The sequence below is a fragment of the Podarcis pityusensis genome (assembly GCF_964106645.2).
Source record: "Podarcis pityusensis genome assembly, chromosome: 6".
NCBI lineage: Eukaryota > Metazoa > Chordata > Lepidosauria > Squamata > Lacertidae > Podarcis > Podarcis pityusensis.
Window position 1 is genome coordinate 57,929,898 of NC_138030.1, and position 26,346 is coordinate 57,956,243.

The 26,346-nt window shown below is 46.9% G+C and overlaps 1 protein-coding gene and 1 long non-coding RNA gene across 2 annotated transcripts; one reads left to right on the forward strand and one right to left on the reverse strand.

Annotated features, from left to right (window-relative positions):
- PCSK9 (proprotein convertase subtilisin/kexin type 9) lies at positions 1–26,026 on the forward strand. The gene is made up of 12 exons (XM_081011773.1): positions 1–1,189; positions 4,842–5,033; positions 10,010–10,133; positions 11,602–11,735; positions 15,475–15,616; positions 16,325–16,521; positions 17,923–18,106; positions 20,735–20,905; positions 21,172–21,320; positions 21,454–21,634; positions 22,814–22,995; positions 23,501–26,026. Exons 1-12 carry the CDS (start codon positions 995–997, stop codon positions 23,696–23,698), a joined length of 2,049 nt encoding a protein of 682 aa, XP_080867899.1. The 5' UTR covers positions 1–994; the 3' UTR covers positions 23,699–26,026.
- On the reverse strand, positions 1,509–4,827 carry LOC308480419. The gene is made up of 2 exons (XR_013988096.1): positions 2,488–4,827; positions 1,509–2,315 (listed from the first exon to the last, which is right to left on the reverse strand). It is a non-coding gene; the product is annotated as an uncharacterized lncRNA (long non-coding RNA).
- Positions 26,027–26,346: the final 320 nt, after the last annotated feature.

The window sequence follows — 26,346 nt, forward strand, 5'->3', positions numbered from 1 at the left end:
CAAAAGTCTGGGAACCCTACAGCCCGTCTGCCCGCCTCTCCATCCAGGCAACTGAGGCAAGCAAGAAAGATTCTGGCATTTCAAGGTCACATTCCAGCCAGGCAAAGGCACTCTTTCAGCGAGAGGGGCTGTGCCCTAGTGAGGGCCCTGAGGTGGGGGATAGAGAGGTCTCTCAGCCTTTCTTTGTGTGCTATGTTCATTCTAGTTCTCTTGGGAAATTAAAGCTGTACTTCCTTGGGATGAAAGTACTATCGTACCCTGAAGAAACAAGAGTCTGGGGAGTACTGTGGACATTTTTTTCCAGGTTTCCTTCAAAAAAGCTTTCCAAAGGCCCATGCCATAACATGCCTATTGCTTCTCGAATTCCTTACATACACAACTGCTCCCCCTTATCCCCTTGAGACGCTTTCCTCCAATCGTGTTCACGCATAGAATATATACAGTACATTTTTCCTTCTGGAAGCTATGCAATGGAATGCGTTTGAGAAAGAAAGAAAAAAAAACCCACGCGAAAGTAATCCTGTAATTTGACGCCAGGAAAAGCAAAACGGGGCAGCAACTTGATCTCCAGGGATGAGAGAAACTCCAATTAATGTTTAACGAGATAGGATGGTCCGATGGGATAATAGTGGCGTGATCCGGTACATCCACGCCCCAAAAAGATTTAGAGGAGCACATGGAAAGGCAAAGGGGAGGAGGGAAAGTCGAAGCGGCGAGAAAGAAGCGGGCGAGGGGGGTGTGCGTGCGCGCTGTGTGTGCAAGCGAGCTGTGGGATGCGATTCCCATTTGCTGATCCTTCGCCCGGTGCAACTGCCGCCGCGCCAAGGGCAGCTCGCGCCAGTAGCCCGCTGCGTGCAGGGCCCCGCCGGGTTCTAGGCTCCGCCCGCGCCGGGTTCTAGGCGCCGCGCTGCGCTCCAGAGCCGAGCCTTTCCGCGTGCGGCGGCTGCTTCTGGGTCTCTGCCGACTCCCGCGTTCTTCCCAAGCGGGGGACACGATGGGCGGCAGCTGCTTGCGCGCTCCGCTGCTGCTGCTGTTCCTGCTGGGCGCGCTCTCTCCGGCTGCCGCCAACCTCGACGATCCGGACGAGGACGACGACGACCTGGTGGCGTCCTTCGCCTTCGAGGAGGAGAGCCAGGCCGACTTGGGGAAATACCGGAGCGGGTCCGCCGCTTTCCATCGGAGCAATAAGGTGACCGTGGCGGAGAGGAGGACCAGAGGGACTCGGAAGGCTCCGGCTCCGGCTCCGGCTCCGGCTGGTGCTCTTGCTGCTTCTCTCCCACTCGCTTGGGGCGAGCTGGGGGGTGACCTGGAGGGGCACCTCCGTCCTCCGAAGCTCGGGTTCTAGTTTGAGGACTCTGGTCGTTCCAGACAGGCGGGGTTTGGGGGGCAGCGAGAGCCCCTGGCTCCTGTGCAAAAGTAGCTTTACGCGCTGCAATGGAGCTTATTTTTTCATAAAATGTATATATGCCTCTTGACTGCCGAAAAAACACATCGAAGAGATTTTCCCCAAAAAGGCTTGGGACCTTAGGCGGCAGTTGCCCGGGAGTCTAAGCTCCAGCGAATTCCGTGGGACTTCTGAAGGGATTGGCAATGTAAGGATTGCCCAAAGGCCCCGGGTTCGCATTGCACAGATGCTCGTTCCTTTGCTTGCGAGCAGTCAGCCCCTAAACCAGAGAGGATCTTGCCTGGCGCTGCCTTGCTCCCTCCCTCTGGAACCCCCCCCGCCCCACCTGAAGCCGAGTGTGCATTATTGGGAAGCTTTGCGTGCCTGCTTCCAACCCCAGCATCTCCAGGCAGGACTGGGAATGGTTCTCTGCGTGAAAACCCTGGAGGGCCGCTGCCAGTCCGTGCCGGCAACACTGCGCTAGAAGGGTCTGACTCAGTTTGAGGCGGCTTCCTAAATGGGCTGTGCTTTCTTGGGCGGGAAAGAAAATAATCTCTCTGTACATTCTCTTTGCACATGCCCCAGGCTGCTCTCATCATTATAGTCAGCTTCACTTGTTTCTGGGCAGGGCTCTGGCATTCAGAAACATTTCCACGGGATGATCCTAGGTTGACTTGAAGCCCTGTTTCTGTGGCACTGCTTCCCCAACCCCTTCCCCTGTCTGGAAACTTGTTTTCCCCATTTGGAAGGATACTAATGCATGCTTTGGGATTTCTGCTGCCAAATTCAGACACCCACGGTAGGTCAGGACCTGGGATGGGCTTATTATTAGCATCATAATTCATGAAGCAAAGGCTGTTGTGGGAACAGGGACCCAATATCCCCCTCCCCTGTTATTTTGGATCTGTTCTGTTTCCTTATGAAGTCACCCCTCTACAGTGGCGTAGCGTGGGGGGTGCAGGGGGGGCCGGCCGCACCGGGTGCAACATCTGGGGGTTAGGGTTAGGGGCGCAAATCCACGGGTTAGGGGGCGCAAATTACTTGCCTTGCCCCGGGTGCTGACAACCCACGCTATGCCACTGCCCCTCTATCCTCTACGGAACTGTAATGCTCTCTTTTTTGGGGAGGGGGGTGTTGTCTCTTGAAGAAGGGACATTTGAAATGTTACGTTCAGGCAGCAGGAGGAAGAGGCTTTGTGAAGCATCCATTTTAGGAAATTTGGCCAGGCACTAGTCATATACCATTGTAACGTTGGACATGCCTTAAAGGCTTCCAGGATATTTTGCAACGAATGCACACCTGTTGCATTTTGCCTTCACTCAGAACCTCCTCGTCTGCTGAAAGGTAGATCTGCCTATTAAGGTCTTGTGATCTCTGGTGACATGCCGTCTATTGGAACTATTCATTTTTAAAAATGCCTGCTTTGTCTTGCATGTGAGTTGAAAGATCTGGCATCCAGGGAGTGGTTGGGAAATGCAGGGATTCTCCTGGCACTCTGCATTGTATTGTCTTTCTTTTGTCTTTGGGGCACTTCTGAGCCTTGCCTCTTTTGATTGGATGCCTTCGTGCAGTCCACCTACCTTGTAAGCTTCAGCCATGATAGAGAATATCTGCTGCCTTGGCTTCTGCTGTGCAGGGGTGCACAGTTGACCTACCTCCTCTTACTGCAAGGGAGTATCAGGAAGAGCCAAGGTCTTCTTGCAAATTAATATCCCTGGCTTTCAGAGGTGGAGTCTGCTCAGTGATGAACCAGGTGGTATGGTCAATACTGGAAGCGGTGAGCAGTCAGCACCTGGATTTCCTAGATGTGCATGCAGGTCGGGTCCCCCCCAGCCCCCCCCCCAAAATGGGGTCACTGGATTTTGTTTTTGGCTTCTTTTAAAAAAATCAGAACAGTGTAGGGGTGTGTGAAAAATGAAAAGAGAAAGGAACACAAATGGAGATTGCTAAAAGATGGGGGGGCATCTATATGTGATCAACGCAGGAGATCTATAATTGGATCTCTCAGCATCTTAAGAAGCGCTTATAGGTGGGGTGGGGAAATGATTTGGATCAGGATTTAGTGCTGAAAGACAGGTTTTAAAACATTTTCCCCAGTTTAAATTTCTTCTCCCCAACGCTGCCACAGAGACGAGAGAAAGCACATCCAGTCATGGTTTATGTCTTCCCCCCTCCACGCTCCACAGCTAATAGCAGCTTCTGGGAGATGGGGATTTTAAATCACGGAAACAGTGCAGAGAAGAAACATCCAACCCTGATCCAAATCGGAGGATGTGACTGCTTTTGAGCAAAGATGTTGGGAGGTCTGATTCTGGATCTCCCACATCCCATTCATTTCAGCCCTGTGTGATTGACTAGGAAGATGGGAGAATAATTTGTGCTGGATTCAGCAAGATTTGCTTCACAAAATTCCTGGTCCTTCCCACTTTCTCATAGTTGCCTCTGATATACGGTACAGAATCAGCTTCCTTCTAAGGGGCAGATTATGCATTACATGGCGATGTGTGTAACAAACTCCCAATTCATTCTTTAAAAAATAAAAAGCAGATTTTTAGTAGAGGTGTGTGAGCTTGTGTTTACGCAATCCTTTCTCTGCTGATCAGTTTCCTCACTCAAAATCTCTCTCTGCTCCTGCTATTTCTTACACAAAGTTCCATATGTTTGTTTGCATATCTGTGGGTGGAATTGCTAGGAGGGAGAGATTTTGAACTGGAAAAACAACCAGCACATCTTTCCTTCATTTTCAAAACTACATCAATTCTTAGTTGTCGTTCACTACGCAAATAAAGATTGTGCTGCTTTATGTGTGTGCGCTTAACAAGGTGTTGTTTACTTCTTAAAGTGGCTGCGTTGAGCCAAAAAATGTTAAGTCAGAGGAGTGGTTGAGCGGAATCTGTTTCCTTTCCAGTGAGGTGTTAAATACAGTGGTGCAGTAGTTATTTTTTAAGAGCAGGCCCTCTTTGTGACAGCACCCCCCCCCATCTCTTCTGAGGCTGTAAAGCAAAAATGATTTTTGGATAAATGCAGGGACCCCTTTCCAAGTTTTGCTTAATTTGCAGCCTGATGGAGAATTCTGGTGGACCTCACTATTTTGATTAGCCATAATAGAGGGTGGTTGGTTATCTGGTCATTTTGTCTTTTAGAAAAGCTTTATTTGGTTGGCACACAGAGGAGGCCCTCCTCAGGGGGATGTCACCGTCATTCCTGCTATGAAATTGGTGGCGCTTTGCTCCTTCTCTGCCACACCACTGGCTCACTTCATATGCATGTCAAAAGAAGCAGGCAGAGCAGTGAGCATGCAGAAGAGGCAATGCCCAGTATGTGGGACTGGGAGCAGAATCTCGCACTTTCTTAAGGGCACCAGAGCTCCACCCTGTGCTTGCGCCACCCCCCTAGTGGGGCACGCGCTTCTGCAAATCATCTACCGACTCTCTACTTCTGTTTTGTCTAAACGCAGGACTTGTGGCGCCTGCCAGGGCAATACATTGTGGTGCTTAAGGAAGAAACCCACAAATCTCAGACGTCAAGGACCGCCAAGCGCCTGCAGGCCAGAGCAGCCAGGCATGGCTACTTGACAAAGATCCTGCATATCTTTGAGGACCTGTTCCAGGGCTTTCTCGTGAAGATGAGCAGCGACGTGCTGCACATGGTAAGTCCCTCTTTTTGCATCGGGGCTGGGGAGCTCAGGATCTCTCCAGACGTCAGCCCCAGTCAGCATGGCCTATGGGCGGGGACGAGGAGAGTTATAGTCCATCACGGTGCTATCAGAAATGTCCAGAGTGTGGAAGAAACTCTTTATTGTCAAAAGTATACTTACAAGTTGGGAAAAGGCGGGCCCACCAGTCCTGTTGTCTCCCATCAGTTCCAAGTCAGTCTCCTATCTCCTCCTCCTGGTCCCTGACATAGCCCAGTAGTATTTACAAGCACAATAGGTACTTATTTACGTTCAGATCTTGGCATGTCTCTCGTCCAAGCCTCCCTTGGCTCTACAGTTTTATCAAATGCAGCATAAAATATACCTTGTGGGGTTCCACCAGTGGAATGGGCGTTGTTGGCTCCCCACAGCTCCAATATCTGCTCCTGAGGATTGGAGAGATTTGGAGAGGTGTAGGGGAGTTATACTGGGAGAAGAGGAGAGGGAGAAGGGGAGGACCCACGCTGCAAGTGAAAGTCTCTGCCCACGCCATGCCAAATGCCACCCAAACCCTGGGAGGGAGGGTCTTGTAGGCCATCTAGTCGAAACCTCCCTGCTAAGGATGGAGCAAGGCTATCTTGTAAAAGATGGCCGTCTAGGCTGTGTTTGAATATATTTTGTGCAATGCCATATCAACAACTAATATAGATATTTTTAAGAAATCTGGCTAGTAAAAGCAAGACACCATCTCAACAGCTGTTAACATCTGTAAAGGAGAAAAAAAAGGTTAAGAATTTGGCTTTTGCGGAGCAGAATCTGCTGGCATCTTTTGCTTAGTTAAAGCCAGCTGCATGTATATGTTTCTTTTTCAAGTGAGATTTCTTTCAGTTTCAGACTCTTCTTTTGGTGCACCAAGCAGAATGCTTAAGTGAGCAGAAAGTAAAAATCCCAAAACACTTTGGGGGGCTAATACTTGCGCATCTGTCTGCTTTTTGTTTCTGGTTTTTGTCGTCCCTACAGTTATTTATTTTTTTTAATCATCTCTGTTGTATGAACTTTCACTAAGTCCCTGTTCCCCAGTGTGTGGGGCAGTGATGTGGGTCTTCTGGCAATGTGCGACCGGCCGAAGTTGACCAGGATCTACTGAGTGGTGTTTGAGTTGCTTTTAGTACACAAAACTGAACAAGTACACCATGTTTATTCTCCTTGTTGTATAAATATCTCAAATTGTTTTTCCCATAACCAGTAGTGGGAAGGCTGTGTGGTTGTGTTGCTCTCTTGTCTTCCTGGGGCTGCGCATGGCTGCCGCTCATAGGCAGGGAGGGGGAACAAGGCTGCAGGACCTCAACATGGCGCAGGGGCAGAAGGAACAGCTTGGCTTTGCTCTGCTCCCACACCATACTGAACGCCTCCTTCTCTCAGTGAGTGGCAGCGAGGCACAGAGTTGTGAAAACTGGGGGTCAATGTAGGCCGCCATCCCTGTGTAGCCTTAGCAACCGGTACTGCCAGTAGGCCAACTGTAGTTGAACTAAAATATATGATTGGGGTAAGAATAAATAAATCAAGGTAGTGCACTTTTAAGAGCTTTGCTTGAAAAATATGCTTTAGTTGGAATGCTTGAAAGTAAGTTAAGACATTACAACTCGGCAGCATGCTCTTCCTTTATATTGTTTAAATCTTAAAGAGAACAAAAATGGAAGATACTGGAAGCTGGACCAGTTAACATTCCAATATTAGTACAGTAAGCGTCCAACGTAAACTTGTGGGCATTCAGCTTTATGTGTGTGGTAAAAAAATAAAATAAAATTTAAAGGGAGGTGGTTCTGGGGTTATATGACCTTGGCAACCCCCCCCCCCCATTGAATGGGATAGCTCAGGCGGTAGAGTATGACTCTTAATCTCAGGCTTATGGATTTGAGCCTCACATTGAGTGAAAGATTCCCTTCCAACTCTACAAGTCTGTGATTCTGTTTTCACTATATGTGACTTTGGCTTTTGGCGGTCTCCCTGGAAATAACCCTAACATAAGTTGTGGGCTTACTGTATGGCCAAGGACCTGTGCAGACACACACACACACACACACACACACACACACACACACACTCCCCCTTTGAAACTGAACAATTTGACTGGCGTTGTACTCATTCTTTATGTTACTAATTTATATTATGAAACAATGCATTTTTTAAAACAGATTTTTTTTTCTGCAGAAAAATACTTGTTCACCGAATTTATTTCCTCCCCAAGGAGCCCCAGGGCTTCAGATAGACATACAGTTTGAAAGCAAAGCAAAAACATTCTAAAGCAGTTTAAATATTCTAAAAAACAGTAACAAAAAACATCTAAAAGTTTGCGTTAAAAATGTTTGGTTAAAAAGCAGTTACAGTTAGAACATTCTAAAAGCAATTGCTTTACAGTTAAAAGCGTTCTTCCATCCAGTGATCACAGCGTTGCCGGGAACGATATTCTTTTGCCACCAAACGATGCTTCCCAATTTCCCCAACAGCCTTTGAATGACTGTAGTGTGGTGTTTTTTCTCAGTGTGCTGAGTTTGTTATGGTGACGGGAAAACCAGGTTCAGGTCTCTGCTCAGCCACAACGTTCTCTCGTTGGGCAGGAGTGCATGCTATGTTGACTTTGTGAGATTACCGCACGGCTAATGTTCTGACCTCCTTGGCAAGATACAAATAAGAAGCAACTTTCCTCTTTGTCCCCGTGGGAAGTGTTTGGGAGGTGTTTTGTGATGGCTTTCCCCCTTTCGTTCTGAGAAGGGCATATTTGCATGGACTCCTGTGGCTTTTTACAGGACAACTGATAACCCAGTGGTCCTTTCCAAACATTTCATAATCTTACGATAAGGCAGGTGCCATTTGAGAAATCCAAAGTGATGCAAGACTCAGTGGAGGCAAATAGGTTTGCTTAATCACTTCCTAGCCACTTACGATGCCAGATACGCTTCAGGCTGGTAGCTCTGTGAAAGTCGGTGAATCAGAGAACTTAAGAGCGTTGCAACGCTAAAGATGATGCCAGGTGTGCCGCTGCTTAGGGGAAATCATCCGATGCAGAATGCAAACACTCCTGGTTTGGGTTTTCTAAAACAACTCATTGACACAGCTCTCTCTGCAGGGTTTTAGACACCCATGTGCAAGTTGCGACAGGTGCAGGGAAGAGCATCTCATGCCCTCTGTTTGGCTGTGCTTGCGGTCACAAAGGCTTGTCTGCACACGCATAAGGGAAGTGGAAGGGAAAATATTCAGGAGTGCTCACAGATGGATGTGTGCGCATGCATGCACATACCCAAAGAGAGAATGGGCGAGAGGATTAGAATTTGTGTGGGAGCATGAGAGAGATCGAGATTGTGTATGCGTGTTTGGTGTATGTTTGTGGGGGGCAGCGACCACAGAGTTAGCCTGCAGCAAGGAGATTCTCCCACAGTCTGTCAGTGGTGTGCTTCCTGCATGCAGTAGATATTTACCAACAAAGGCCTCAAGTGCTGAGCGCACACAGGAGAATTTGTGACTTGCCGCTACAACAGTTTGAGCTGCTTTGAGAAAAAGAGGCTGGAAATGCTCCCTAAATGGTGGCAAAGGGGAAATTAGCAAATGTGAGCTAGAAGTCAGACGGTGGAAGGAATTTTGTCAGACATTGGTTATTAGAGTTATTAGAATTGGAGTTATTAGAGTTTTCCAGCTGTTAGAGTTATCCAGAATTGGAGGAGTATGTCTTTTTCCATTTGTTAAGTACCTGCCGTAATGCTGAGTTCGATAATAGCTGCATAACTTTATCAACAACACTAATGGTAATGACAAGAAAATTAAAAACAAAGCTATCAGAGATTATAAAATCAGAGAATTGTAGAGCTGGGACCCCCCAAGGTCATCTAGTTCCGCTCCCTGCAATGCAGGAATCTTTTTGCCCAATGAAGGGAATGGGCTTACAAAAACAGTTACGGGAGCAAGTGACGTTGCTGGATGTCAGGCGTAGTTGAATGCATTTATGAAACAGAAGCCTGCACAATTTTGTAAGAAGGATATGTTGTGCATAGAGAAGAAGAGAAGTCTTTGGTCTCTGTCCTGTCATCTTTCTGGGTCTGAAGGGATTGGAGTCCAGCAATGTCTGGAGGGCCAAAGGTTCCCCAGTCCTTCTCTCAGCCCCTCCACCTTGCCTGCTGCACTCCTATCCTTACCACCACCAACCTTTCCATTTTCCTCTCTCATCCCTACCCTTGCCCTAAATCTCCAGCACCTTCCCACCCTGCTAGGCTTCCTCATTCCATTCTGTGTCTGTTTAGCTTCCTCAGTACCAGTCAGACTGGCTTCTGATTCCTGCAGGGAAGGAAGGCTCTGCTTGTGCTTCCAAATGACTATGGAACAAGGTTGGATGGGCAGGTCACCACACAAGGCAGGGCCTTCTTAGTGGTGACACCCCAGTTCTGTTGAGATCAATGTAAGCCGCACTCATGGCTCCTCCAGTTCACCTGTTAAGCATTCATCCTGATTTGCTTGCACAAGGTTTACACAGAGGTTAGATTGTACCCAGTCTTTATTGAGTGTTCGTCCTGATCTGTTTGAGCCGGTGTATACCATCTGCATGTTAATCCTCTGTTGACCTACTTTTCGGTGCATTTCCCTGTCACTTTCGAAACCAGTTTCTTTTTAAAAGTGGATTTGTTGCTCCAGGGCACTAATTGTATAAATCTGAATTTCCAGATGCTCTCTCATTGGTGGGGAGGAGCCGCAGGGAGAAGAGGAAATTACACAAATGGCCTCTCTCCACATTCCGTTTGATTTTGGGACTCCACCTCCCATTAGCCCCAGCCAACATGGCCACTGCTCAGGGTGATGGGAGTTGTAGTCCAACAACATCTGAAGGCCCACAGATCCCCCATTCTTGTTATATGCTCTGTATACTTTTAGGAGAAGAGTAGGATGATGGCGATGATATTTCTTGCGTGACTTGCACAGTTCTTCCCGTGTCGTCTTTTGTGCAGGCTTTGAGACTACCGCATGTGGATTATATAGAAGAGGACTCCTATGTGTTTGCTCAGAGCATTCCCTGGAACCTGGGCCGGATTGTCCCTGTGCAAGACGGATCTACTGAATATAATCCTCCCAGTAGGTGATATTCCCATTCAACCATGTGTGCATGAGATGCCAAATATCTATGGAATCAACAACAAAATCCTATGCAGAGGGATGGCGCTACCTATCACTGATTGCTTGGTCTGCCACTATGTGTTTCACATGGTACTGCATTCCATGGGTGTGGGCCACCACCAATAAGGCCCTGTTTCACATGCTCGCTGCACATACAGCCCTATTTGGGCCTGAGACCGTCACATGACAATAGCGAGATCCAGTGGATCTCAGGCTGGCTTAGTCCTGCCCCTCTTTTCCCCAGGAGCACTCTATCTGGGGGCTTTCTGCTGGCGAATAACTTGCCAGCTTGCCTCTCATCCCCATGCTTGGCAGCTGAAGCAGGGCTGGGCTGAGCCAGTGGAGATGAGCAGAGAAAGAGAGCCTTGCTGAATCCACCCACCCAACCTGGCTTGGTTGGAGGGTTGCTTTGAATTGCTCTGCATGTATATACACGCACATCTTATGTTTGTAACATAGTTTTTATTCATTTCCTTCTCTAAACTGTTCAACATGATTGCATTGGGATTCATCTTTGTTTAGTTTAGAGCATATGACATGCAACAATTACATGAAATTTAAAATGGAAATAAAACAACCATAAGTACTCAGGTAAACGTTTCTGAATCTGTTAACAAAGTTGTGTCAAAATGGAGACCTTCGGGTGACAAGCAACTAGTAAGTTTAATAAATGAATGAAATGAGTGTTTGTGCCAAAATGATCACTATTGTTGCAGATATGAAATTTTATATATAGTAAAGTGCATTGATTGCTTCGATGGGTGACCAAAAGTAAAAGGTATTTTGTATTATTATTATTATTATTATTATTAATAATAATAATATCATAATAATCATAATAATAATAATGATTTTTTATTTATATCCTGCCCTCCCCAGCTGAAGCCGGGCTCTAACAATTAGAATTTATAGGAAGGGAGGAGGAAGCGGGGAAGGGGGAGAAATTAAAACATGTACTTCATTATACACATGTTTCTGATTAAAACAAAATTTAACAATAAGCAGAGTGGATTTTCTGAATATCTCTTTTTGTTTTCTGCTAAAACCACTAGATGCTTAAATGCTGAGGCCTCAAATAATTACTGGATAGGCTACTTCACTTTTTAAATAGCGAAGTAGACTGACTCACCCCCACCCCAATCTCCGCTTTCCGAAGATTGCAAATCTGGCCTTAACGACACAGAAACAGAGCCGCTAACTCGCTTGTATTGCCTTTGATCACCAGAATAGAAGGGATAATCGTGTTAAGTCCAATCTTCCATTTCCTTTCCTGCCTGCTCCGTACAAGACAAAATTGGAGCAGCTCCCTTTATAAATTGCTTGCGCAAGATAAACCTCATTGTATATTGGCATGCTGGGATGCTGCGTTGAGAGCAACGCCTTCACTGCCTCTAGGCGTCACTGACTGACTGTCTCCTCTTTTTAGACAGAGGCGACCTGGTTGAAGTTTATCTGCTGGACACTGGGGTCCAGAGCAACCACCGAGAGATCGAGGGCAGAGTGTTCATGACTGAATTTGAGAACGTTCCAGAAGAAGATGGCACTCGCTTCCACCGACAGGTACGCCAGCTCTGCTACACGAGCAATGGCGACTTTCTTGCCACTTTCCCCTTTTACCAGTGACGTTGCTAGAACCCTATGTTTATTATGATGGCTCAACCCTGAAACCTTTAGTCCTTGGAGGAGATTTGTGGGATTAAGCACCAGTTACGGTGTTTTTGTGGGAGCAGCATGTGTAATTCAATCTGTCAGTTTCTTCAGGCCCACTTCTTCGTTATGTTGAAAAGGGATGCTCGTAACTGTACCGCTGGGAAGTGGGTGAGTTCTTAACAGACACTTGCCATTGTGGGTGCTGATTGTGCTTCTGCGCATCCCAGTGAGATGCCATTTGTGGACAGACCTGACTGCAGCCAGATTCCCTCTGACCAAGATGTCGGAGTCCTAGTCTTCCCATTGGGTCTCTTCCTCTCCTCCAGGGCGGAATGGCCTCTTAAGGTGGTTTCAAATATGTACATTGCATGGAGATTTCCAGATTGAATGGCACAATTGCGGTAGAAATCTATGCACATGCTCAGTGCCATCTTAAGAGGCCTAAAGCCAGTGAGATAGGGTCCAGGGCAGCATTTTTCAAATAAAATTGAACCAAAAATTTCATACCAACTAATTTTTGCACTGCAGTTTGACACCTGAGGCTGGGCTTTCATCCTGCCTCTGTGGGTTGAATTGAGGGGAAAGCCCACAGAAGGAGTCTGGTGGAAGCTGATTTTTCAACCCTGATGGCCTCCACCCCAGAAAAGTCACTCCTTTGGGTTGGGGTACCTTGTTTTTTTTTTTTTTAAATGATATTTAATAAAATTTCAGAAACAAAAAATTACATAGTTAAAGAGAAAAGAAACAAGAAAAAAAAATAAAAAAGAGAAAAAACATACAAAATACAAAGTACAGAAAAAAAGTAAAAAACACTTAAAAACAAATTAATCCTTCCGTATCTTACATTTCATTTCCTTGCTTCCCTGACCTCCTCTCACCTCCCTTTTTTGTATTCCAGTTCAATTGGTTAATTCAGCAATTCCTTTCCCTCTTTGTTTTTGTCTTAGTCCTTTAACTTAATATATTATAGCTTTAGATTCTCACCTATTAACAATCCATTTTTACATACACCTTTATGACATTGCTGCTAAAACCACTTAACTTCATTCTAACATCATTCTAACATTCATTAATTTTGCAATATTTCTGTAAATAGTCTTTAAATTTCTTCCAATCTTCTTCCACCGACTCTTCTCCCTGGTCTCGGATTCTGCCAGTCATTTCCGCCAGTTCCATGTAGTCCATCACCTTCATCTGCCATTCTTCCAGAGTGGGTAGATCCTGTGTCTTCCAGTACTTTGCAATAAGTATTCTTGCTGCTGTTGTGGCATACGTAAAGAAAGTTCTATCCTTCTTTAGCACCAATTGGCCGACTATGCCCAGGAGAAAGGCCTCTGGTTTCTTCAAGAAGGTATATTTAAATACCTTTTTCAATTCATTATAGATCATCTCCCAGAAAGCCTTAATCCTTGGGCACGTCCACCAAAGGTGAAAGAATGTGCCTTCAGTTTCTTTACATTTCCAACATTTATTATCGGGCAAATGATAGATTTTTGCAAGCTTGACTGGGGTCATGTACCACCTGTATATCATTTTCATTATATTCTCTCTTAAGGCATTGCATGCCGTAAACTTCATACCTGTGGTCCATAACTGTTCCCAGTCAGCCATCATTATGTTATGTCCAACATCTTGTGCCCATTTAATCATAGCAGATTTCACCGTTTCATCCTGAGTATTCCATTTCAACAGCAAGTTATACATCTTTGACAAAATCTTAGTTTTGGGTTCTAACAGTTCTGTTTCTAATTTTGATTTTTCCACCTGGAAGCCAATTTTCTTGTCCGAATTATATGCCTCCATTATCTGATAATAATGAAGCCAATCTCGCACTTTGTTGGTTGGGGTACCTTGTTGAATGGGGTGGGATGTGAGGATGATGATGATGATGATGATAATAATAATAATAATAATAATATATTATTTATACCCCTCCCATTTGGCTAGGTTTCCCCAGCCACTCTGGGCGGCTTCCAACAAAGTATTAAAATACAGTGGTCTGTTAAACATTAAAAGCTTCCCTAAACAGGGCTGCCTTCAGATGTCTTCTAAAAGTCTGGAAGTTGTTCTTCTCTTTGAGATCTGGTGGGAGGGCGTTCCACAGGGCGGGTGCCACTACCGAGAAGGCCCTCTGCCTGGTTCCCTGTAACTTGGCTTCTCGCAGCAAGGGAACCGCCAGAAGGCCCTCGGTGCTGGAACTCAGCTGAATGATGGGGGTGGAGACGCTCCTTCAGGTGTCGTGGGCTCAGGAGGAAGGAGCCAGTCCTCGCAAATTGAGCAGAAGCACCTTACAGGAGCTACCTCCACCTGACTTCTGAGGATCCTCCCTTAGCCCTTTATACCAGAGCCTACTCCATTGAGCAGGGTCCCCTTTCTCTAGGGAGAGGTTTTGGGGGAGGGTCTGTCAAAAGGTGGGCAGAGTGTGAAAGCCAGCTTCAGCCAGTCCCCTTCTTCAGGCTTCCCCCTTGAGCCAACCCCATGGATTCTTCAGTCACAGAGAGGCTTTTGTTCAGGCATTATCAATCAACGTTTTTGTGCTTTGCTGAGTTATTGTCGCATCTGAAAGGCCCCATGTGCTCGCCATGCTTTCTCTGTATATGTGTGGCAGGGGAGGCCCCGTAACATTCGTGACTTGCTTTTTAACATGAGCTGTCATGCCGACAACTTGTTCCGTTGCTGAATTCCTCATAAAAATGTGTTACTGCGTTTGGCGGCACCACTGGGATGGTGTTTTCTTGAAGCGGGAAGTGTCAGTTGAGCAAGTAGGCCAGAGGCAGTTCAGTTGCTTTTTATCTGTAATGACAATCTCTCCTTATGTGAAGGATCAAGGGGCTTCCAGCCTCTCATATTTGTGGCACAACCTGGGTCTGCTTAAAGCCCCTAATATTTTTCTCAACCTCTGCAGCCCCCCTCTCGATTTAGCATGTTAGTAATGGGGAGGGAGAGCAGTCAGCTCTTCACAAGATGAGGGAAAATGGTTTGGTTGTTTTTGCCTAGCGAAGGGATGAATAATGGGGCCTTTAGACAGCATAGCATTTCACGATAGCTTTGAAAGGATGAAATTATGGCTCCAGTCATGCCTACCCTTTTACATTGGGAGCATTTATTCCTCTCTCTCTGCCCCTTCCAATAATGGTAATTCCTGTCCTGAATTATGTCTTCACATCACCCCGACATTCTACTGTTGCTCTTTTTCCAAATACAGTGGTACCTTGTGTTAAATATGCTTCAGGTTACAGACGCTTCAAGTTACAGAAATAGTACCTCGGGTTAAGAAGTTTGCTTCAGGATAAGAACAGAAATTGCGCGGTGGCAGCGGGAGGCCCCATTAGCTAAAGTGGTACCTCAGGTTACGAACAGTTTCAGGTTAAGAACGGACCTCCGGAACGAATTAAGTTCTTAACTCGAGGTACCACTGTAGTTTTCAGTAAAAATTAATTTAGAATTCTGTAATATAATTCAGCACTTCACATTCTTTAGGTTCCTCTTTTTCCTCCTGTCTGTCGAAGGCAACAGAACCACCCGGTTCTTTAGCCACGCTGAGGCCGCAGGGTGGTTTTGAACCCGACGACGTGAAGGATTGCCATTCCTGGTGTGCGTGAGGGGGCAGAAACAGGTGATAAATGGTGAACTTTATGCTTTGTGGCAGGCCAGCAAGTGTGACAGCCATGGGACCCACATGGCTGGCGTTGTGAGCGGGAGGGATGCCGGCATCGCCAAAGGAGCCAGCGTGAGCAGCCTCCGAGTGCTCAACTGCCAGGGGAAGGGCACTGTGAGTGGCACTCTGATGGGTGAGTAAGCAGCAGCTGTTCACCAAGGGGGAGCGGAACTCTGGAGTCCAATCTGTCACATCCCAGCCAGACTTTGGATGTTGCTGATCCACCACCGCCTGGGGGAGGAGCCTGTTGGGTTGAATGGACTTAGATATTCAGTCCAGTTCTTATGAACTCAGCTCTCGCTTTGTTTGGCACCCAGTCAGGTATAAAAACAAAAGGGGGAGAGAGAGAATGCGGTCAAAATCTAATTTATATTGAGAGACGGAGCTTATTTTGTGGTTTCATATTTGAAGACCCCAAAGGAGAAATACTTAAGAATTTAGTGGAAGTATGTTGACCTCCACAGCCCACTTCAATGGGTGCATGGATCTGTCAGCTGGACTCTAGCTCAAGAAAGTTTCTGCCATAACAAATGTTTGTCTTTCAAGTCCCACAAAAGTCTTCTTGGGTTTTTTTTGTTTTGTACTATCACGGGCTGACCCTTTTGTCCATTGCACTTGCATGGTTCCTCTTTAAAACAAACAAGACGTTTCCTTCTCCTTCCTTTTCTGCATAGTAGGACAGATGTGTGTACAAAAAGCTCCTTTCCCTCTTTCACATGTGCTCTACTGGTTTGTCTCCCCAGCTCAGAAACAGGGCAAAGCACACACTGAAAAGACGTGCCTTGTGTCCTCTCTTTTGAGCCAGATACACGCTGTCTGCTTCCCTTTTTTCACATGACAGGATTGGAGTTCATTAAGAAGACCCTGGATGTCCAGCCCTACAGCCCTCTGGTTGTCTTGCTTCCCTTGGCTGGTGGTTACAGCCACATCCTGAACACAGCCTGTCGCCTGATGGTCCGGATGGGGGTGGTGATAATCGCTGCAGCGGGCAACTACAAGGAAGATGCTTGCTTGTATTCACCGGCATCCGAACCAGAGGTACGTGAGAGGGTTAGCTTGCTCCCTTGTTCTAGGCCCGTAGTAAAGTAGCCCAGTAATTATTTGTGGCACCCCAAATTAGCTTCCAGATTATCTCATCACGGGTACATCTTTCACATGGTTGTAAACACAGCGCTCTTCCATTGAGACAGTTTGCCACACGGACCTGCCACTCATCCACTGTGCGGTTGCCAAGTACTGACTGGTGCACACACCTGGGCTAGCCTACCTGCCATTTGATGGGATATCAGCACTCCAGGGCAAGGCATGGAAAGATGGGCGACTGCTGCCACCTGCATCCTCCAAACCAAGGACTGGGCAGCTTACGGATGGAGAAAGATTCAGTCGCTGCCCTAGAGCATGCTGTATCTTCAAAACCTGCTGCAGATATCTTGGCCAAGCCACACATTTCTTTCTGCGACTACATTGACTCCAGATGTAAAGAGGGGGAGGCTGGCACTTAGCCTTGTGGGTCGTGATTCTCAGAGCAGGGTCTATGCCACAGCCCACTTACAGAGTTGGCTGAAGAGGAAGCCATTAAAAACACACACACACATATTTTCTGGAGTCTCTGGTCACACCCACACCATGCTCTCTCCCTATAGCACTGCTATACAACTTGATGATAAAAGTCGTGGAGAATCCTGGAAACTTGGGTGCTGGGAGTTGTAGCTCTGTGAGGTCAGCACCCTTCACAAGCCACAGTTCTCAGGATTCTGTGGGGGAAGCCAGAACTGTTGAAGCGGCGTAAGAATGCTCTAAACCAGAGGTCGGCAATCTAAGGCCCATGAGCCGCCACCGAACCAAGCCAACCACTCAGCAAGTCCCCGCGGGCTGTGCTAAACCGGAGCAGCGCAGCACGGGGACTCTTTCACGGCGCCGAAAATCACTTCTGCGCATGCCCAGACGCTGGAAATTGCTTCTGCACAGGCACGATTTTTGGCGTCTGGGCATGCACAGAAGCGATTTCCGGCACCGCTGATATGCACAGACGTGATTTCCAGTGTTGCGCTGCGCCAGCCCAGCCCATGGAGGATCTCGCGGGCGTGATCCGGCCTATGCCCGGTAAGCCTGGCGACCCCTGCTCTAAACGTCTGGGGTGGACAGGACCTCTTCCAGGTGTTTCTGGGTGTTTTCCCATCCATGTTGCACCCTGTGCTTGTGCCGTTTAAATATACACTAGAGTTTAAACGTAGGTTTGACGGTGGAACTAATTACTCAGGCAGGTTGGCAGTGGGATGTCTCTTGCAGAGGCCAGACAGTCCATCTGCTGGAGGTTTCCTGCATTGAGTAGAGGATTGGATTCGATGGCTTCTGCCATCTAAGACCCTCTGCGCCTCTAGGAGTTTGCCTTTCTTCTTTGCTCCGCGCCAGCCATGATTAGGTCTCGTGTCGTCATAGGTTATCACAGTGGGGGCCACCAATGTTCAGGACCAGCCTGCTTCCATGGGCTCCTTGGGGACCAACTTTGGCCGTTGTGTGGACGTTTTCGCCCCCGGAGACGATATCATCGGTGCCTCCAGCGACTGCACGACTTGCTTCACCTCACAGAGCGGGACATCCCAAGCAGCTGCACACGTGGCAGGTAAAAACCTTACGGCAGAATTTGTGTGACTGCTGCTCGGCTCCCAGAAGGGTCGAACTCAGGGAATCTCTCTGTGTCTCTGGTCACACCCACGCCAAACATTCAAAGCACATGGCTTCCCCCAAGGAATCCTCTGAACTGTAGTTTGTCAAGGATGCTCTGTGTGAGAGGTGAACCATGGTTCCTATAATTTTTTGTGGGCAGGGGGAGCTGTGTGCTTTAAATGTGTGTTAAACATGCTTCAAATGGCCCGGTGCAGATGTGACCTTAGGATTTGTCGTTTTGAGCCTCCCATTCTTAATGGTGAAAGGCAAATATTTTCTCCTGCCTCATTTTCTCCATCTCATCAAGCAGTCAAAACCCAAACACAGAACAGTGAATTAATGAAGATTTTCCTCATAGTGGCCCCCATCACTCAGGACTTCATGCAATTACAGATATGCCTCCACTTCTGCAGCTTCATGATTCATCGATGGCTGTTTTCCACATAGATATCCCCCCTCGTCCCACATATTAAGCACATGCATGATGGCAGGAGGAGGATTGCACTAGCTAACAACAACAACAACAATTTATTGTTTATACCCTGCCCATCTGGCTGGGTTTCCCCAGCCACTCTGGGCAGCCTTCAGATGTCTTCCAAAAGTCTGGCAGTTGCTTTTCTCTTTGACATTTGGTGGGAGGGCGTTCCACAGGGCGGGTGCCACTACCGGGAAGGCCCTCTGCCAGTGCCCTGGATGTAAATGCGCCCGCTGGATTCATCTCACATTTGGCAGTAGCGTGAAAGGGACCCCATGTACATAGGGCTTCTCCATGGGTCTAAACCTAGTTTCAAGACTAAATCAGCCTTGGTTGCCCTGATGGATTACCTTTATCACAAAATAGTGGGAGGGCAACCCTGTTACTCATACTCAGTCTCTCAGCTGCCTTTGAAAAGATGGGCCATGGTCTCCTCCTAGACTGGGGTGTGTGTGTGTTGGAGGCTTTATATTGCAGTGGTTCAGTTCTTACCTGTGTGTTCAAGCCTGGAAAGTAACATCAGGGAAAGTGCTCTGTTCCTGCTGGTGCAGAATGGAGGCAGATGGCCGACTGCATGTGACACCTCTGCTAAAACATCTGCATTGACTGCCCACATGCTTCCAGGCATGTTACAGAGAGGCCTGACTGGACTCAGCTGGAAGCTGAGCATGCCGTGTTGCTGGTCCCATCCTGTGGAACACTCATCGAGCGGGTTAGGCAAGCGCCGTGGCTTTCAAATTTGAAGACCTGTGCATCTGCTTAATTTTTTGGGTTATTAGCCAGTCATTTTCATGATTATTTTGAAATGGTTTTTAATGGTGTTTCATATTGCATGGTGGACATTTTGTTGTACATCGGCCTGATATTTTACGAGATGGGTGGCAGCATATAAATACTTTGATAAATTAACAAGTAAGTAGCTGGGAAGCTGCCCTGTGGCCCATCAGATCCTCAATGTCTGAAAGCTGTGGCCTTGGCATGGCACATCCATGTGAAATGACAGCCTGACCTTTACGCCACAGAATATTTTCCCAGCGTGTGCACATGCGCATGCTCTCGCCCTCCCCCGCTCCTCAGGCTCATTTGGCATCTTTGTGCGGATGCAGCTGGGAATGCCAGCGTGTGTGTCATGGTCTGATAGTGACATGCCTCGTGGGCTGTTGGGCCGAAGGCTGAATGCATCGAAGAGTTAACTGCTGCCAACACATTTCCTTACTAAATGGTTCTGTGCATCCTGGAGGGTGCCTGTGGCGAGTGTAAAAACAGATATTTTAAAGAAATGAAATATGCAGCTTGAAGGGGAGAAAAGGAAAAGGCATTTACTTAACGCAGAAATAACCCCTCTGATTAGGCTATACTGGAGGAAAGGAGTTCCAGATGGCTGAATAATTTGTATTCTGAATTATCGGCAGAAGTAAACGCCCAAGAACAACAAAGCAATTTGCAGATTAGAAGGTGGTTCTTGCTGTTTGCTTTATCCTGTCCAAGACCACTTGGGTGTGTGCACCATTCCGTTCCATGGAGAAACTGGTTGTTCCATCCATTGAAGTGAATGGGGAAGCTCTTTAGAGTAAAGCAGTGCACCCATCAGAGAACCCCTCTGCCCACAGTGAATGTATGTGTTGGGCCAAGTTTCTTCTGTGGGGCCTTTCTAAAAAAGCAGATATTTGCCTGCGTTTGCCTCTTGTTCTCTCTCTTTGGCAAGAGCATCAGACTCAGTTAAGTAGTAGCCTGGATGTGTAACAGACTACGGGGTACAATCCAGCCAAAGTTAAGCGCTTTTATGTCTCATTGAGTTCAATGGGAGAGATTCAAGCATGTGCCCAGGTGAGTGGAAGAGCAACGCAACTTGATCCAGCCCTCTCACTTTTTACCAAACAGTTATGATTACTGTTAATGATTAAGTGCATTCCTGTTAATGATTAAGTGAATTCCATCTAAACAGCTGCACACACAGAGAGCCAAAACACTGAGCTGTTAATTTCACAGCACACAAACATAATTCTGTGATAACAGAAAACAGAAAAAGATAATCGCCCAATCTAGTTATTTTTATACACACACACAGCCGCTGCCAAATAATGCAGAGTAATATGCACGTTTCCATAGGAATTGCAGCCATGCTTCTGAACTCCAACCCTGACCTGTCCATCTCCGAGTTGAGGCAGAAGCTGATCCACTTCTCCAGAAAAAACCTCATCAATGAGGCTTGGTTTCCAGAAGACCAGAGGCTACTAACTCCAAACAGGGTAGCTGGGCTTCCCTCCAAACTGGTAGCAGGTGAGTGATCCTTATTGTCGTTGGCTTCATGCTTTAGTAGAAGAGCTTTGACAGGCCATGACAAGGGTCCATTTGACGTTCCCCTCCCCTCCCCCGCCTTCCAAAATTCCACTTTTCCAGCTGAACTTTCAAGTGGTTCCCAAGCACCTCCCTGTGATGGGTCTCGTGAATGCGTGTGTGCTCTCCAGTTGGCTGGACCAGGGAAAGAGCTGCACTCTGTGGGCACTGCTAGGCACCTCTAATGGCCACGAGCCACTTCCTTTCAGATGAGCAGCTGTACTGTCGTTCCGTGTGGTCTTCCCTGTCGGGGTCAACCAGCAAGTCGATAGCTGCCGCCCGCTGCAACAGCAACGAAGAAATGTTCAGCTGCTCAAGCTTATCGAAGAATGGCAAGCGGCGAGGCGAGCGCATGGAGGTGATGTTCTGGGGGGGGGGGCGAGGCTACGTTTTGGAGTTGCTGTTTTACATGCAGACACAAGCTTTTCAGTGGGTTATGGAGGCTTGTTGGCACTTCCCTGTGTCTCACTGCTGTGCTTTCCAAATTCCAGGATTACGGAGGCAAGAAGGAGTGCGTGGCTCATAATCGATTTGGGGGCCAAGGCGTCTATGCCATTGCCAGGTGCTGCATTTGGCCCAAAGCCGACTGCCAGGTTCATGCCCACTCGCAGACTGCAGAGGGCACAGCACTGCAGAGTGTCAGCTGCACCAAGGACGGCCATGTATTGACTGGTACGTGACGACAGCTATGATGGATGCAATCCATGTTGTCGTGCCAAAGCATCTTTCCCATGTGGGCTCTGAGTCGCCAAGGAAGGTTCCGTGCAGGGAAGAGGACTCCCTTACTGGACCCAGACTTACGTGGCCAATAATGTGTTGCGGCACACTTGTAGATCTTATAGTTTGATGCACCCACAGCCCCATCAGCATTGCACTGTGTGGGTTGGGATGGGCTTTCCCACCATGCCATCTTGGGACCACTGTGCAACATTTGCAGGCAACTCTTTCTGGGCTTGCGTAGTTTGCACAATTAATAACTACCGGTAATGAAAATGGAAGAGTTTATAAGTACAGTCGTACCTTGGATCCCAAATGCCTTGGTACTTGGACATTTTGGCTCCCGAATGCTGCAAACCTGGAAGTGAGTGTTCCAGTTTGCGAACCTTCTTTGGAACCAGAATGTCCGACGGGGCATCCGATTGGCTGCTGAAGCTTCCTGCAGCTAATCAGAAGCACCGCTTCGGTTTCCGAACATTTTGGAAGTTGAACGGACTTCCGGAATGGATTCCATTTGACTTCCAAGGTACGACTGTATTTGCACTTGGGGAATTCTTCAAAGCTGGATAGAATTTCTTTGGAAATTGACTAGCACCTTTCTCCAAACTCACAGAAGCAGTTTATTTTTTTAAAAGCCAGAGGGAAAGTAAAGTGCTGGTCAAGGATCCTTAAAACAGCATGTAAACCTATTGCATGGTCATGGCAACATCCACACACATTGCTTATGCATGCACAATGCCCATGAGCAGTACAGTGCATGCACACCCAAGTGGGCAAAATAGCTTGTGGAAACAGGCCTTTCAGTAGGTCTGAACAGACAAGACTGTATCCCACATTACTGCTTGGTCTTTTCAAGGACTGCAAATTGGGTGATCTGGGTTTATATTTGGGTTCTTGCAAACGACAACATGTGGTAGGATGATGATGCGAAATTGGAGTGGGTGGGGACAGACAGTAGAATGTGGTGCTGATGCAGAAACCTCTTCCATACCCCAGCTAATTTCTGACCTGCAATATAAACCAAAGCAAACAGAACAAACAAGAATGGGGATTCCCAGTGTGAACATTCCAAATCAACTTGTTCCCATGATTGCATTCACTGAGCATATACCCTAATATGATCTAAACTGGCAGGTTGCAGCTCTCATTCTCTGGCTGGAGATTTCAGTGACAGCATCAGACCTGAACTGGGGACAGAAAGCCATCGTGACCAGTGTGTTGGCCAGGCAGGTGCAACCGTGCATGCTTCCTGCTGCCATGCGCCCAGCCTAGAGTGCAAGGTGCAGGAATACTCTTCTCTGGAGTACACAGCAAAGGTATGTGGATGTTGTTCCTTTAGGGCATGAGTCACCAACCATTGTGGGTCCATGGGCTCATTTGCGACCTGGAGAAGCATGCACCCCACAACTTACTCTGTTGGCTATGACAGACAGCTTCTTTCAAGTCTAGCTTCAACCTCTGGCAGAGTTTAATCACCTTTGGGCCTCAAGTGGAGGCCACTCGCCACGAGTACTGGAATTTGCTCTATTCCCAAGCTGAGAGAGACAACGGTGGGGATGGGGGCTCCTGCAGGCTTATCACTTACTCGGCTAAAAGACCACAAGACCTTTCTACACAATGGTCTTGTGGTCTTTTAGCTGCGAGTCCATTTCTTTGGGCAGGGGTACTTGAACCAGTGGCAGCAGGGTTGTGGGATTCTCTGTATAAGAGGCTGCAAGGGAGAATGAATAGACTTATTTGAGGATGCCACCTTTGGGGCTGCCTTATCTAGAGGTTTTCATCTTTTGTCGGTGTTGACTAACCTTGCCTTCTCCATCACAGGTGATGGTGACTTGTGATGATGGCTGGACTTTGACAGGATGCAGTGCCCAGTCCCATGGCCCCAACACACTTGGGGCGTATTCTGTGGACAACACGTGCGTCGTCCTGAGCAGCCCAAGGGGCAAAGGAGCAGCAGCTCTGGCCATCTGCTGCAGAAAGAGACTCTTGGAAGATAAGCATGGTTCCAATTATAAGTGACAGACCTGTTCCCACCCACCCTTTACTATCTATCCCTGGAACTACTGTGTTAAGACCACACCCCCATAACATCACCCTGGTGAAGAAGATATTCTTCCAGGGGGGACTCAAGAAAGCGTTTGGGGTGACCTCAGTAGAATGCTCCCAATGGTACCAGTTTGCCAATAGTATCACCATCTTCACTATGGGGAGATGGTTCTAGTGATGCCCTCTCAGTAATACCAATTGAGATGCATCCACAGAATGATGTTGACAGTAGCTTAGTCAATACTTCCCCTATCTGCCTTTTATATGTATGGCCAGCCACTTCCAGCCCTTTAGGATGTGTGACAGCACCGGCTCCTTCCAAGTTTCTTCTTGTCCCAAAACTGCAGGGTAGCTAACCATACTCCTTATTGATGTGGTTTCCTGAAAACAGCATGGATTAGGCAGTGCTCTGGGCTCAAAGTGATATTAATGCACATACATGCATTCACTTAATGTGTTTGACTTCTATGATTTTTGAAGAACTGTTCAGTGTTTCTTCAAAAGCTGGGGATAAAGAAGAAGAATGGGAGCTTTGGAGAGGACAACAGGTTTTTGTGGGACCTCAACCCCTTCATGGTGTCTGAGGTGTAACCAGCAACTCCCCTTTTACAGTAATTAGCAGCTTTTGAACTAAATGTTGAGTATCCCCCTTAAGACTTTTAATCTGGTATCTGAAGCAGGATTTTGGATGGATGTAATCAACTGAGTAACTGCATGAGAGCTTATGCAGTGGGACTGCCCCCCCTTCCATATGTGCCCTGTGGTGCCCCGAGATCTACTGCAGAGGGTTGAGGGAACTCTCAGAAGAGATATAGGGTGCGGGGCAGGGGGGAAGAAGGCCCCATTATGCAAATAGAAGCTGTTCTACTCGTGCAACAACTTTCCTACGACTCCATGTCGTGCATTGTATGCTCAGCTTCTCCCCCTCAAAGGGTCATTCCATGTTTTAAAAAACCATTTACTATGTTAAGTAGCATTGTACCTATCAGGCCAGTCTCATTTTGTAAACGTTTTGTTTTCCCAGCAAACATGGTTAACAAGATTGCCTGTCCAAGACAGAGTAGGAAAATAAGGTTAGTCCAGAAGACCCTCTCCTGGGATTCTTAAGCCATAACCTTTTACAGGAGGGAAGGGTAGCCTGTGGTCTTCCAGTTGTTGCTGGACCTACAACCCCCATCTTTCCTGACCACTGGCCATGCAACTGGGGAGACTTGGGAGGTCCATAGGTCCCCCACCCCTGCCTAAGCACAGAGAAAAATTTCCAGTGCCTAAAGATTCTCTCCTGTGTTAAAGCTGAGGGATCTCAGTATCTTGCTGTGGCTTAGCCAAGATTGGGGGAGTCGTCATGCCCATGGAGGTGCAGCACTCAGCTCATACAAACACACCCCTGCATTCCTTCAATATTTTGAGTTCTAAAGTGCCTTACAGACCCCATTTGCAATAATTAACGGAGAGCCTTGCAAATTTAAAACCCTCCTCCCTGAAAACAAGGAATGGTCAGGATGACTTCTGATGCTGCCTTCTAACCTAGAAATGTCCCATCTACAAGGGCTGTTTACTGTGATCCCATGTTAAGGCGGCCATATTTAACTGGCCACTGTTGCCCCTACCTGTGACCGCGGAAGGCACTGCAAAAGTCATCAGCCGAGGTAGAGGGAACAGTTTAGATTTCATTGTTGGCCTCCAAGAATACCACTGAGTTGTTGAAGAACATTTCTTTAGAACCCAAAGCACTTAAGATTCAGGAGACCACAAACTATTATTGGCCATAAACCACACATGAGATACTGCGAAGTCAAGCACACTGTCAGTAATTTAGGCCAAATAGTTTGGTTTACTGATAAAGCACTTGGTAGCTACGATTTTAATTTTTGTTTTAAGCAGGCACAAGTCCTTCCCTCCTTTGGGTTTTTAGTCAAGTTTCCCAACTGCTTACATAATCAAAAGTTTATCTGTTGATGTATGTTGAAATAGTATGTTAAAAATACTCTGACAGACCAATCCTTCCCTGTTTTCTCAGAAGTGAGGCTTACTTTCCAGGTAAGTCTGCATAGGGCTGCAGTCTAAACAGCTTTTTCATGAGTAATGTAGACAGCATGTTATACTTTGTAAGTGTTTTTGAACTAACACACATATTAACTACTGTAATTGATAGGTGCTTAATGTAAAGAAAAGCTTTCCTTGTGCTGTGGGTTTTACATTTTTATCTGGAAACTATTTATTCTGTTTTATATAAAACATTTTATAATGCCATCTTTTTTTGGAATAAAGTTTCATATGAATTTTCTTGGGAACACATAACTGTGTAGCCTCCTCTTAAGCAGAATATTAACTACAGGTAGCTCACAACTTACGCACATTTAACTTGTGTGCATTCAGCTTGGCTTTTTTTAAAAAACCAAACAAAAACCTGGCAGTCCTGCCAACCATTTGCACCCAATGTGTTTTGACTAGATGCATTCTTTTTGTTAGACAGCTACCTGACATGACAAAGGTACAGATTTCTGCTAGTCTTCAGCGGAAATCTATAGGGAAAGTATAGGGCAATTTCCTGAGTAAAACACCAGCAAAATGACATCTGACCTCTTTTCACAACCTAATGATCAGACTGGTCCTTTTTT